This window comes from Abramis brama, assembly GCF_963993115.1.
Source record: "Abramis brama genome assembly, chromosome: 3".
NCBI lineage: Eukaryota > Metazoa > Chordata > Actinopteri > Cypriniformes > Leuciscidae > Abramis > Abramis brama.
Genome location: NC_139965.1, coordinates 48,907,963 through 48,922,278, shown reverse-complemented (window position 1 = coordinate 48,922,278; position 14,316 = coordinate 48,907,963). Strand labels below are relative to the sequence as shown.

The 14,316-nt window shown below is 37.9% G+C and overlaps 1 protein-coding gene across 13 annotated transcripts in view; it reads right to left on the bottom strand.

The window, feature by feature from the left end:
* Positions 1–3,186: 3,186 nt before the first annotated feature.
* Positions 3,187–14,316, bottom strand: part of LOC311079646 (receptor-type tyrosine-protein phosphatase delta) — a 687,052-nt gene continuing 675,922 nt past the window's right edge. For 8 of the 13 annotated variants that reach the window (XM_084109246.1, XM_084109256.1, XM_084109257.1 and 5 more), the window contains 5 exons: positions 14,095–14,221; positions 13,192–13,317; positions 10,617–10,771; positions 6,910–7,045; positions 3,216–3,491 (listed from right to left, as the gene is read on the bottom strand). In XM_084109246.1, coding sequence (XP_083965372.1) covers positions 3,423–3,491; positions 6,910–7,045; positions 10,617–10,771; positions 13,192–13,317; positions 14,095–14,221 — 613 coding nt within the window. In that variant the 3' untranslated portion in view covers positions 3,216–3,422. Of the gene's footprint in view, positions 3,492–6,909; positions 7,046–10,616; positions 10,772–13,191; positions 13,318–14,094; positions 14,222–14,316 lie in introns of all 13 variants that reach the window. The other 5 variants (XM_084109251.1, XM_084109252.1, XM_084109253.1 and 2 more) reach the window with 1 other exon arrangement.

Here is a 14,316-nt window from a genome sequence, read left to right as displayed (position 1 = left end):
TTTGTCTCTACATAATTAAATGTGCAACTATGAAGGTCTTTCCATCTGTCATTTTGTTACTTTCACATTTAAAAGATTTCATTAGGTTAACTTATACCCTACATGAGGCCACTCTGCACAAAATAGGATACTGATTTATGTTCAGATACTGATTACCTAATCGCCAATGGTAGTACAAAGGTGTTTAGCAGCCATAGCGAACTGTTCCGGAAAGTTTGCTTTGGCAAGCTGTTTCGAACTCCCAAAACGAACTCCAAACGAACTTCGCTTTCGTCTGATTTTGTTTGAAATGACATCACATTGTTCTTCGATTTTGCTTAAAGTATTTCAGAGCCTTTAGGCATCCTTTTTTTTTTTTTTTTTTTTGGCCAAACAGCAGAATATGAATGCAAACAACAATCAGCTTAAAAATGGACATTTTTAAGTTTTTTCCCCCCATCCTGACATCAAAACATGCTTAACTGAATAACCCAACAGAATGCAAATTTGTAGATTTGCACAGTAAAATCATGGTGTGTGTCAGTAGGATCTGTGTCAGTAGGATTTTCTGAAAACTGTGACCTAATAATAATAAAATGAAAAATGCCACTGTGATTTTTTTTTTTAACCCTATAACAGTGTTGAAGTATTGATCAATTTAGTCCCATTGATCATCCATGCCCAGAGGAGAGAAGGAAGGAAACGCATATGCATAACACTTACATTTTTTAATAGAATTCATTTATAACAAATGGAACTTGTGTCAGCAAAGTACAGAAGGACGGCTTCTCGTACAGATGTGTCTTTTCACCAATGTCATCTAAGTATGAAAATAAAAAGCACTCCATTCATTCAGAGGAAGAAAAAAAAAATCAAATCAAAAAACATTTTACATTTACAACTAATTAGAGGTAATTTTATGATTCTTTTTTTAACAAGCCATTTTTTCTTTACAACTGAATTGAACTCATTTCAGTCTATGCATCCAGATGTGAGAGTAACAGGGAGCTTAGAAACACCACGTGCACGTTTGCGTTCGTGACGCTTCAGTCTTTCAACCGGCTGAACGGGGGAAGAAGTGACACTTCGAAATCACCTGCTAAAGATGCTCTTTTCGCAACCGATTAGCTTTTTCTTAATCTTTTTTTTTCTTCTTTTTCTCTTTTTACTTGGGTAGTCTCTTTTCTGTGTTATTTACATACACACCCAGTAAAGTTTGAAGGAGATTCGTACAGTTGGGTTCAAGTAAAATCCGTAATGGGTGCGGAATCAGTAGGGCAGTGCATAGAGATAAAGAGATACAAAGTGCAATTCTTCCTACTCGCCCCCACTGCAGTTGAACTCATGCATATTCAAATAAGATCCAGAACAGTGAAAGAAAAGCCGATGTGTAACAGATTGCACATTGAAGCGCTGAACACTAGGTGGCGCTGACAGTTACATGAGGCTATGCAACAGCTGCTTGTTGCTTAACATTGTGACCCAAGTGAGACAATGAAAACATTTGAAATGAACAACAAAATAAGCAAAAACATTGATTTCGGACTGATAACAAAGCGGTTTATTCGAAACAAGAAAGGGGGGTGGGTGGGGGTGGGGGGGGATTGGGGGGAAAAGCATCTGGAATGCACATCCACAAAGCCAGTGAGGTTCAAGTGTAAAATATTAATATTCTTGTCTCAGAATTCGCACGTTAAAATACTTTGTAGCTTATCGCCTAGAGCTCTGCAGGATTTTCAGAATAACTTGGTTCTTTGAACAAGAGGTTTTGAGGTTAATTTTCCACTGCCGAAAATTTGCAAAGATGACGGGACATTTGATGCTAAAGCTTGGCCTTTAAAAAGACAGAAAGTCATACATTTTTCCCAGGATTCTGCTTGTGCCATTTGGGAACTCAAAAGTTTATAATGAGTAATACAAAATAAATGATTTAACAGTATCGGGCCTGGCGGTTATCGAACGCTTTTCTTTCTTTTCGTGCCCTTGTCGTTTTTTTCTTCTTCTCTGAGCCTAATTAAGGCCACAGAAAATTAAACAGTAATGATGGAATTACGTATTTGCATATATAATTTCATACAATATAAATCCGTACGCGTGGGAAATCAATCGATAAATACTCATAGTCATACATGAACTAATGAAACTATACACGTCGTTAAATCAATATCGTAAAAAAGAACAAGCATAAATATAAGGCACTCTAAATGCAAAAGAATGAACACGTGGACGTCTTATGGCCTAACAGATGCACGACGATGACCTTTGACCTATGAGGTTGTGAATATGACGACAATCACCCCGTCCTTGTTAAACAAACGAGAATCGAACCCTCTGGCTGTAAAACACCGATTTATTGCACAAGAAAAGATGCGTTAAACGTAGTCTGTGTCCGTCCGTCCATCCATCTGATGTGCATTCCAGCAGAAAACATCCCTCCAACGGATGTACAGAAACCCACCATCACTTCCATATATTATTATATTTATATATCTATATCTCCTCGCATTTTAGTCATGTTTTGTGAATATACATTTCAACATTATATAAATAAAGACATCATCTCTTTTAATATCTCTCTCTGGAAGAACTGAGATATCTTCTAACCTTTATACTCTGCCCACCCCATGATTCAGTGTGTGTGTATGTGTGTGTGTGTGTGTTTTCACAAAACAAAATGCCACAAACAACTGGCAAAACAATGAAATAAAGAAGGGCACAGAGGTGCGAACATCAGGACATCAGAAAAATAAAAAAAATTAAAACACTGACATTGTTTAAAAAAAAATACAGACAGTTTGAACTGATTTCTGTCATTGAAAAAAAAGAAAAGAAACAGTCACAGACCTTAAAACAAAAGCTGTGTTATTTGTGTCATTTCTCCAGACATCTAACCTAACGATCAGCGTGTCGTAGTTATTACTTTCAGCTCTGTCCGTATGTTTAGTTTTCTTTTATGATGATGATGGTGGTGATGAAGTCTCCTCTCTTCATCAGTGACATATCTCCTCGTATTGATTGTGGAACAAAACCAACTCTCTTTACAATGTGTGTCGAGCTCCCCGTCTCACAGCGTCTCTGCATTCGTTGACTCCACAATGTTCCTTTATGATTTGTGTTCATGAATCCTCGAAGCAACCATTATTTCTGCGTGATGCTTCAGCAGTCTAGATTCACCTGTCTGAAATTATTATTATTATTATTATTATTACTATTTAATTATTCATTATTCACTTTTTGAAATCAGATCGGGGTGATTTTTCTTGGTCCACCTGGATATTTGTCTTTTATTGTCATTTAAGTATTTCTAGGTTTACGTTGCACATCCAACATGTAATCGAAGAGTTTAAGTTCTTTTCACAAGCAGGTATTTATGGCTCAGAAGAATTAAATGACCGCTGGATGTCTGATGGCCGATCCGTCTCCTTGACAGCGTGACGAAGATCTTATGTTGCATAGTGGTCGAAGCTCCCGAGATACTCCAACCCAGCTCTGTAACAAAACTGGTACTGATCCTGAGAGACAGAGAGAAATGGGTGAAATCTGTGCCACATCAAACACTCCATTAGATCCATTATGTGCATTTATTTACCTTGTTTTTAATAAAGATTTATTAAGAATCTTAATTTATTGTATGTTGGACAATTCAGAAAAATAACAGGGTTGATTGTAGAAGCCGTGAAAGTTTTACACATTCCCATCATTTTGACGTGAAACTTTTGACAGTTCAGTTCTGATATTTAAACGTTTCAATTATTTACTATACACAATCATGGTAACGGCTGACATTTGAAGATAATTCCTTACTGACAAGTATCACACATCTGTGAAAAAAGTGCTCTTAATTGTATTGAATGTGCACTTAAGTAGCATACTTCAAATCTTAAAAGAAAAGAAAAGCAAACTGTATTTGCAGATACTATTAATGAAATAAAAGGCCACTTAAGTGTACATAAAGTGGATAAAAAAAACACTCCAAATTTCAGCTGACTGCATTTAATATAAAGTAGATGTGCTGGTACTCTGAGAGTTTACATCTTGAAATAATAATGGTTACATTTTTGTTTGTTTTTCAATTTATGATTATAGTACCTATATTAATATACGTATGATGTTAAAAGGGTTGATGGCACCCCTGGTAAAAAAGTCTTTCATTCAAAGAATTAGCAAAAATCCAACCTTTCATTGAAATAAAATAATTGAAAGTGGAGTGGTAAATCGCATTATGAAATATGGCCATAATTATTGGCACACTTTTATTAAATATTTTTTGCATGTCCTTTTGCCAAGATAACAGCTCAGAGTCTTCTCCTATAATGCCTGATGAGTTTGGAAAACACCTGACAAGAGATCAGAGACCATTCCTCCATAGAGAATCTCTCCCAGCACCATGTTGGTGCTTCTTCTCTTCAGTTCACCCCCACTCATTTTCTATAGGGTTCAGGTCAGGGGACTGGTATGGTCATGGCAGAAGCTTCATTTTGTGACCAGTGACACATTTTTGTGTTGATTTTGATGTCTGTTTTGGATCATTGTCCTGATGGAAGATCCAACCAGGTTTTGATTTTTTTTATCTGTTGGTATTTTCTAGAATCCATTATACCATGTATCTGAACAAGATGTCCAGGACCTCCAGCAAAAAAAAAATAAAAAATAAAAAATAAAATAGGCCCACAACATTAAAGATCCAGCAATATATTTAACCATGGGCATGGGGTACTTTTTTTTTTTATCCCTTTTTGCACCAAACACATCTGGTGGATTTTCTGCCAAAAAGCTATTTTCTTTATTTTCATCTGACCATAGAATCCAGTCCCCTTTGTAGTTCCAGTCATGTCTGACATCTGAATATGCTGTATCTGCCATCTATGACCTTGGAGAGTCTTTGGCCACTCAAATGTTCCTCCTCGCTGTGCATGAAGACAATATAGACACGCGTCCTATTCCAGGCAGATTTGTAACATCTTTAGTTGATTGGAACTTCTTAATTATTGCTCTGATGGTGAAAGTGGGAATTCTCAATGCTTTAGCTATTGCCTTTCAGCCACTTTCTATTTTGTGAATCTCAACAATCTTTTGCTGCACATCAGAACTATATTCTTTGGTTTTACTCATTGTGATGGATGATTAAGGGAATTTGGCATTTGTGTTTCCTCATATTTAATGCCGCGTTCCAGGCAACCTGTAACCCATGTTTTTCCAACCTTATACCCGTGAAAGTGCACTGGAACGGCAGTCAAACCCGTGACTTCCCACCCGTGAACTCGTACTAGATCGATGTACTCCCAGTTACGAGTTGGAAAAACATAGGTTACAGGTTGCCTGGAACGTGGCATTATACTCTGTGAAACAATAAGTCATAGCTAGACAATTTCATGTCCCTAGTCACACTGGTGTGCAACATTTTTTTATTATTAATGGGAACATACTTAAGATATATTTTACTCATAAAAAATTCTAGGAGTGCCAATAATTGTAGCCAACATGTTTCGGAGAAAAACATTTATTTCATAATGTTATTTAACCCTCACTCTTAATTCTTTTACTTCAATAAAAGGTTAGATTTTTTAAATGAAAGATCAAAAGGATAAACAATGCAGATTTATTTTTACAGCCATCTTTGATCATATTTATCGGGGGTGCCAATAATTCTGACCACAACTGTATTATCTAATATTATATAGAGATAATTAATAAAGACAAAATACTAGATCAAATGGTCATACATTTTGTTCTTAATAAATGTGCATATTCACTGATATAACAGAAAGTTGGGAAACATTAAACTCTTCAGAAAAAGAGTTTATGTGCAAGTTCACTAGACTTAATAGGGGATTTACTAAAAATTGTATATGATAGGCAGTTAAAAATAAAAATATCCAATGACATTATTATTATTGCAAAATGAAAACCTAAGTAGGATTTAAACAGAAAGAAACTGACTCGACGTTTGAAATGCAATCTTTTGGTAAAGCACATCAGTGATGTAATGTGACATCTTCAGAGCAGATTTTATGGATTTCTCGGTGAATTCACGGATGCGTGGCTCCTCTCATCTCCACAGCAACACATCAGCTCAGCGGTCTGCGACATGAAGGCTTGCGTGCGCAGCTCTAATGTCGCCGCTTTTGTGTCGCGCATCTCGCTGGTGCTCTGAGGTGAAAAGGAGGGATTGTGTTGTGCCAAGCGTGATATTCGAGCCTCATCACTTTGCTGTCGCATTGAACGCGGAAAATAATTTTACCCCATTGACGCTGGAAAAGGCCATTGTGTGGGTTAGCTGTGAAATTGCTTATCTGAACCAATTTGCATGGCTAACCTGAAGGGTTTGTAGTTATAAATGAGAATGAGCGTTTGTGGGCCGAACAAAGTCACGTTCTTTTCCTCATCAGTGTCACAAACTCAATGCACATGTGTCTCTTCATCTAACTAAAATTACAGAGGACATCTGAAAGATGAATCACTAAACTGACCTGCATGTTATTAGTCGTTTTAATTTAATACGATGCTGAATGCTTGAGTAAGAGAAAGTATTTTTTGATCCCGATTTAGTCTGTTAACTGTCTTAAACTGAACTCAATTGTAATTTATGAATGCTTTGGAATACAGATCTAATGTTGGTTTCTTTTTAAAGAGGACACTCATTATTTGCAAAAGTGAAAGCATAAAAAGTTATGCAAGTTTAAGTTGCAAATTGTAATTGTAAAGCAAATGTTCTGAACTAAACATTTATTTTATACAAAATATATATTTGTGATAAGTTGATATCACAAAAAATAATTTCCATGGTTCAATTTCAAAACGGTTTTCACATGATGAATATAGAGTGTTTAAGCTTTTGAATGAAAGGCAATAAAAAGTGTGGCAACTGTACCGGGACACTGACAGTTAACAAGTTTGTATTTTAAGTCAAAGTGTGAATATGTTACGTACTTCGGTCTGGACCATCGCCGGCCGCTGTGTTCTCAACATCTTGACCGTCTGGAAGATGTCCACCACGCCTTCATAACGCATCCGCTCCAGAACAATACTAAGCGTGATGAAGACTCCTGTCCGGCCCACGCCAGCACTGCCGAGACATTCAACAAACCAATCAAAACACAGAGTAATCTGTTTCATAATCTGAAGAGTTAACAGCTTTGTGCCACATGACCTTTGGATCATAGTCTCCGCTAGAAAAAAATGGTGCCGGTCAAAGTGACCGGCAGAGGTTTCGTTTTCCGGACATTTTGATGATATGCCGGTCAAATATCGCCTCTTAATTAGTCAAGTTGAGGAAAACTGGAGGAAGGCTATGTAACTTAAAAAATGACATAATCAGGCCGAATGCAACATGTTTATTAGCCTAACTTTCAAATAGAAAAACGAAAAAAAAAAACATGAACGTCCGATTGGCTTTTACTATGGTTTCACATTCATAGTTTAACAAACCAATCCCCCTTCCCCACATAGAATATCTGAAGCCTATTGTTTTTACTCAAGCGAACTTCCCAGTGTCTCTCCACAACCTGCAATGCGCATAAGCCGCGTAACCTTGTTAGGCGACTTCGCTGCTTCATCTTGATCCGATTCTGCAGCGAGAACCCCCTCTTCTGCAGGAACACTCGAGACCCATTTTCTACTATGGTTTTGTACGTTTCTTCATTCGGATCTATTTGCGATCCATTCCATTCTAAACGAAACAACGCAGTTTATATGGTTCGTCCTTGTTTCATTATTCATTAAGATAATAATTAATAAATGCGCGCATAATTATCAGTGAACTTGATAAATGTTGCAGATATGTTTTGCTATGCATGCACAAACAAATGCCTTTCAACTTATGTGTGCAAAATTCTGAATAAAAAGAATGTGCAGCAATTTGTACAAATAGAGAGTCTAGGTCTACTATAGGTGTTGTAGCCATTAAATAAGCTCATTTAGTTTAATATTTGTTAAAATATTATAATGTTATTTTTTAATTTATGTTGATTATGAAAAGTGAACCGCACGAGTAGGATAGGATGCGCAATATCGAGAGACATGGAGCGGGTCAGACATGATTTTGACCACTTAATTAAGTTTGGTTTTGTAGAAAGACTTTTTTGAAGTGAATTTCGTTTTGTATAAATTGTATCTTAATTTTAATAATTTTTTTATCAACCAATTGCCTGTATTTAATAAATAAGCAGCAAATATAGCAGACGATAGGCCTAATCATGCAGGCGCCCGTGCGGTCACTTGCATTGCTCGTGAACGGGAGCGCATCTCATCCTAATTTAACGAAACTCAGCGTAGGCCTCACAGACATGAAATATATCTTAAGAAAGCTTGAAATGTCTTTTTAACAATTTAAAACGAAAAGAAATAGGCTACTCTCTGATTATGTAATCCATGATGTGCATTTCTCTCTATAGGCGCGTTCATAAGGAGATGGCGATCGTCAACTTCATCTTTACAGCTGTTGTTGCTGTTAATAAACTAAAAATAATAGGCCTATAATTGTATTAAACAATACATTAAATGAAATTGTAATTGTATTAAAAAAGCAACAAAAAAAATCCTGTTTAAGTGTTTTTTTTTTTTTTTTGCATTAAATTCAGGTAGGCTACTGAGTCGCTGTCCTCAGTGCCCAGAAAAGCGCTGAAACGGAGATGATGGGGAACCCGTTTTTATTTATTTTTTTATTTTTTGGCTTATTTTAACTGGCCCATCCAGTTTTCTGGAGGCCCACCTACAACCAAAATCCTGGCGCCGTTAGTGCTTCGCAGCGGTCTGATATCAAGAAATAACAGGCCGCATTCCACATTGGAATTCAACCAAGCCATGTAATAATGTTTAATAACTTTCAAACGGTAGAGCCTGTTCCTTTATAACATAGCCAAAGGTCGATGTATTTTTGCTTTATACATTTTAGGCTTATTCTCAAATTCAGATTGTGTTAGGGGGGCGGGATTATAAGGCAATTTTAATCGGACAATTTGACCGGAGAGATTTAATTTTGTCGGACATTTCATTTTTTTTTCGGCCAATGTCCGGTAATTACCGGACAACGGAAACCCTGCTTCGGATTATGCCTCACAACATTTGTCCACTGGATTTTTGATATTTCAAACCGTTTTCTTGTAACATGCAAACAAGTGACCAGTATTTTTCATGCACTGGTCTTAGTCATGGTCTTGAGGTCTGTTTTGCTTTATAACATGTCTTCTTTCAGACTAGTGGAAAGAAAACATCCAAAATACACATTTAGATGTTTATTTTAGTACACTTTATATATTTGTGTTAGTAGATTTCAATTCGAATTCATTTTTTAAAAGGCGGTGAGTTTCCTTTCGATGGAACTCCGCTATGAGAAAGCCTTCAGCATGTTCTATTGGCCGACGGAGGTCATGTGAAGAAGCGTGCCATCATGACCATAAAGGGTCCCAAAATCACCAGCATCAGTTTGTCAAAATTGTATGTCGTGATCGTCTGATTTTATTTAGATAGGAGTACTATAAAAATGGCAAGCAAAGAAATTTAGGAGGTGTGTGCCGCGGTGCCCCACTTTCTTACAGGTGATGACTCACATGATCTCTGTGTTGTTTGTTTGGGAGCGGTGAACACTCAGACAGTTCTCGAGGGGGCTGACTGTGTTAATTGTGCATAGCATATATAGCATATATTGAAGCATACCAATATGGAGTCCTTCCTTTCGGTCTTCCTTTATCGCCTTACACCTTCACAAAGTGCATGAATGTGACTCTGGCTCCATTGTGACTCCAGAACATCTGTGTTCTGAATTACACAGACGGCTGGCTGTTAGTGGCCCAGTCGGAGGAATCAGCAATTTGCCATCGAGATGTTGTTCTCACTCACTTAAAGTGTTTGAACCTGAGACTGAACCTCAAGAAGAGTTTGTTGTTTCAGAGAACAACTCTTCCGGGGGTTATTTCCCACTCGGGTGGAATCACAATGAGCAACGTCAGGTTAGGCCAGGGTGTTTTCGTCCGCCAATACCAGAAGCTACTGGGTCTTATGGTTGTAGCCGCATTAAGCTTGCTGCACATGAGACCATACCAGTGGTATTTGGTGAGCAGGGGGCTGTGCAACCAACCCCCTATGGTTCATAAGGGTTATGCGCAGAGGTCTTCTTACCATGTATCTGTGGGAAGACCCCGGTTTCTAACTCGGGGTCCTGCACTGGGGCAAATTACCATAGCAAAATGTTTGCTTTGGTCACCTCTCTTACAGACTGGGGGAATGTCCCAGATGGTCATCCAGCTTGGGATCTATGAAAAGGCCTTCATCTTTTATACCACATGGAATGCCTGGAGATGAGGGCAGTGTTTCTAGCGTTGAAAGACTTTCTTAAAGACCTGAAGGGCTACCATCGGTATGGATGGAAAAACATTGGTAGTCTCGTGCATAAATCACCAGGGGAGGTTGAGTTTGCGTCCCCTGTTCAGGTTGGCGCAGCAGACCTTGATCTGGGCCAAGGTGTAGATATCCTATAGAGGAACTATGTGGACAGACTCTAGCTTCAACCGTGAGTCCAACACTTGAGGCACGTTGTCATTGTTGCTAATCATTAAACAAAAGAACAAAAGACAAGAGTTGTGTGTACTGATGGAAAGTACATCAGCTCTGTTTTTCTCACATAGACGTGTCTTTCTTACCTACAGTGGACTGATATGGGTCCATCCTGACCAAACTGCTCTTTTGTTTTATGCACTTGGCCGATGAAGTCGATGAAGCCTTCCCCTGACTTTGGCACGCCTTGTTCTGGCCAGTCTGTGAACTGGAACTGCCTGACGGTCCGTGACTGTCCGTCCTAAAAGAAGAGAGAGACACAAACCAACATAAAGGAGCTGCAGCTCTCCCTGACGCATAACACCAATCTATTACATTCGCATTTATGTGTGGCAAACGCTGCGCTTGTCAAACACTGATGAGAACATCACCCATGCTGAATGAGGGTTGAAAAGCCCAAGAAACATTAATAATTTAAAAATATATACTAAAAACAAGCATTCAAAATTTGGGGTCAGTAAGATGTTACTTTTTTTATTTTTATAAATTGATGCATTTATTCAATAAGACACATTAAAGTGCCCCTATTATGGTTTTTCAAATATCCCTTTCATGCAGTATGTAATATAGCTGTTTATGAATGTAAACGTTCTGCAAAGTTGTAAAATAGAAAGTGCATGATTGAAGTGCACAAAGTTATTGTCTCCCAAAATAAAGAATCGACTCTGAACTGCCTAAACGAGTCGTCTGTATTTCGAATCCCACTGCGTAACGGTTTTACGTTACTAGATAAGACATTTGCATAATGATCGCCGATGTTGTATGTTGTCCCGCCTTCAAACACGTAATTTAAAAAAATTAAAAAATTTAAAACTTCTCAAATCTCAAAGTTCAACGCGGGATTCGCAAAACACTTGCTCTGGAAAGATGGGTCAGTACCCAGTTTATTTGGACAAGCTTGCTCCACAGAATCACAACCTGTAAGTATGAATAATTACTGAGTGTTTGAAATACCTAGTTTTGTGTTGTATAAGTCTCTGGCTAACTCGCGTTATTACTGTCTTACTGAAATAGTTCTGCTAATCAGCTGTGGGCCACTATTACCTAAAACTGTCTATTAATGAAGATTGTCTGTCGTTCTTACTACTTTGAGTAAAGATAAAGGATGGAGTAAAATTTGTTTTGCAAACTTTAATGTTACATCAGTCATTCACATAAGTGCTCGGCTAACATAAGCTCTGTTATTGACACAGTTAAAGGACAAATCCAGTGAAAAATGAACCTGGGGTTAATTAACACATGGTTACCGAGTCGATCGTTCCCTGCGATGCGTTTTCATGAAAATCGAATGTAAAGAGTTTTATCTTTAAAAACAGATTAGCTCATAACACTAGTATATGGGGCACAGAGTAAGTAAAAGTAAATCGCTAGTTAATACCACTAACAAGGCTCAAAATAGCCTCACACTAACACGGTAGCATAATGAGGGCCCCTACATGCAAACCGAAGCATTGAGAACTTTGTAAGTGTACAGACAGTTTAATAAGAAGATAGTTTATAAAGACAGTACATTACGCGTTTACATGCAGGAGCCATCTTGGAAAACAGTCTCGACTAATCGAGCCACGAACGGCGTGCTAAGTGAGCTTGTTGATAGGAATTCCGTTTGTGAAATCTAACGTAGCACGGCGTTCGTGACTCGACTAGTCTAGACTGTTTTCCAAGATGGCTCCTGCATGTAAACGCGTAATGTACTGTCTTTATAAAGTATCTTCTTATTAAACTGTCTGTACACTTACAAAGTTCTCAATGCTTCGGTTTGTATGTAAGGACCCTCATTATGCTACCGTGTTAGTGTGAGGCTATTTTGAGCCTTGTTAGTGGTATTAACTAGCGATTTACTTTTACTTACTCTGTGCCCCATATACTAGTGTTATGAGCTAATCTGTTTTTAAAGATAAAACTCTTTACATTCGATTTTCATGAAAACGCATCGCAGGGAACGATCGACTCGGTAACCATGTGTTAATTAACCCCAGGTTCATTTTTCACTGGATTTGTCCTTTAATACAGTTCCCATATGTGCACTGCAATAAATTAGAAATAAACACATCGGTTTGTTGATGGACATACTCTTGTTAATGCTGATGGTGAGGAATTACAAACTGAGTAGCGTATCACTGAGAAACATCCTGCGATGGAGGATCAGGTTGAATAACTAGTTCTTCTAATGTTTCGTCATCGCGTTCGGATTGCTATGGTACAATTGACATCATCGTTACTGTCTTTACAGTGGATTTACATGATACACCAAGAACACCATGGTATTACCATGAAACATTTCAAAAACATATCACCAGTTTTCAGTGTTTTTCTGTTAGTGGGATATGAGGCTTCAACCACCCACAGCTCAGACGTGTGTGCTTCACCTGAGCATGCGAATGAGTGATTTCCAGACACTAATTCCTCCGATGTGGGCGGCTGAAAAAGCTTCTCCTGATGAGAAGCTCAGAGAGTTCGCCTTTCTTTAGTGATTTTGTATATCCAAGATAAGCAACGCAAAAGACAGAGACATATATAAAATGGCAAGAAGGTACGAGTGAGGGCGTTTATCAAAATAAACGCATTGAGGGAATTAGACTCCTGAACACAGATGCTCTCAGACTGAACATGCACTATAACACACAAATCACAGTAGGGTCCAAGGTTCTGTCGTCTTACCCTGGCGTCCGTCACTTTGAACTCTCTCAGAATGTACTGGGGCATGTTGTATTCGGCCATTGGATCCACAACAAAGTACTGATACCTGGCAGAACGCTCTGCTGGCCAGTACTGATGGCATTTTTCCTGATGGACAGACAGAATACAACAGTCTGTAAGCCTGGGTACAAATAACAGCACTGGCAGGAGCAATAATTGAGTGAAGAAAATGACCAGAAATTTATTTGAAAAAATAAAATAAAAATCGCGTTGCTGTTTTCTCAATGGTGTCACAATCACAAGGATCACAGCATCTAAACATAAAAATTTGGAGAAATTTCTTGGCAGACGGCTCTGTAGGCATTCAAATCGCCCTCGTGTTATTTTGATGTTTAAATAAATTTGAAGTTGAAATCATGTGACCATTTTGAATTGTGATTGTAGCCTGTAGAGTTGGCGAGATAGAAAAATGTACACATTTTATGTAACAAGTATTTTTGTCTTTTTTATGTCCTTAAAAAAGGGTCAATTTACTTCTTGAGTCTTGAGAGTTGCTGAGATAGAAAACATACACTTCAAAGTTTTATTTTTTTTCATTTCCATTTTTGCTTTTTGTCTCCAGAAAATGTATTTAAATATTTAACATTTTTTACTTCAAAATATCTGTTATTTACCATCTCTTTGTAATTATTTGTTAAATTCACTAGCAATTTCTGAGTGAACATTGTTTCTACACCAAATTTAGTTTCAGTATACTTCACAAAAACTTTTTTTTCTTTACAGAGTACATATTTTCAATTAAGTTTATTGATCTTCCTCCATTTGCACAATGTCCAGTCGCAAGCACAAACCTTTAGCCCACAACATTTAGTCTGATTGTGATACAGATTTAGATGTTTAGACGAGCAGTTGTCAAATACTCACTCTGCCCATCTCTCTGAGTTTGGTCAGCATCACTACGATGGTTGAGTTGTGTTCCCAAAGCATCCTCCAGAAGTCTTCTGTGGTTTCGGCTAAAGGACCCTGCGTTGCAATGTAAGCCTTCTGTTGCCTGATGATACAGTGAGAGAGGAAACACATTACATTCACATGCACACACAAGACAGACAGACAGACAGACAGACAGACAGATCTAGGCTTTTCTGC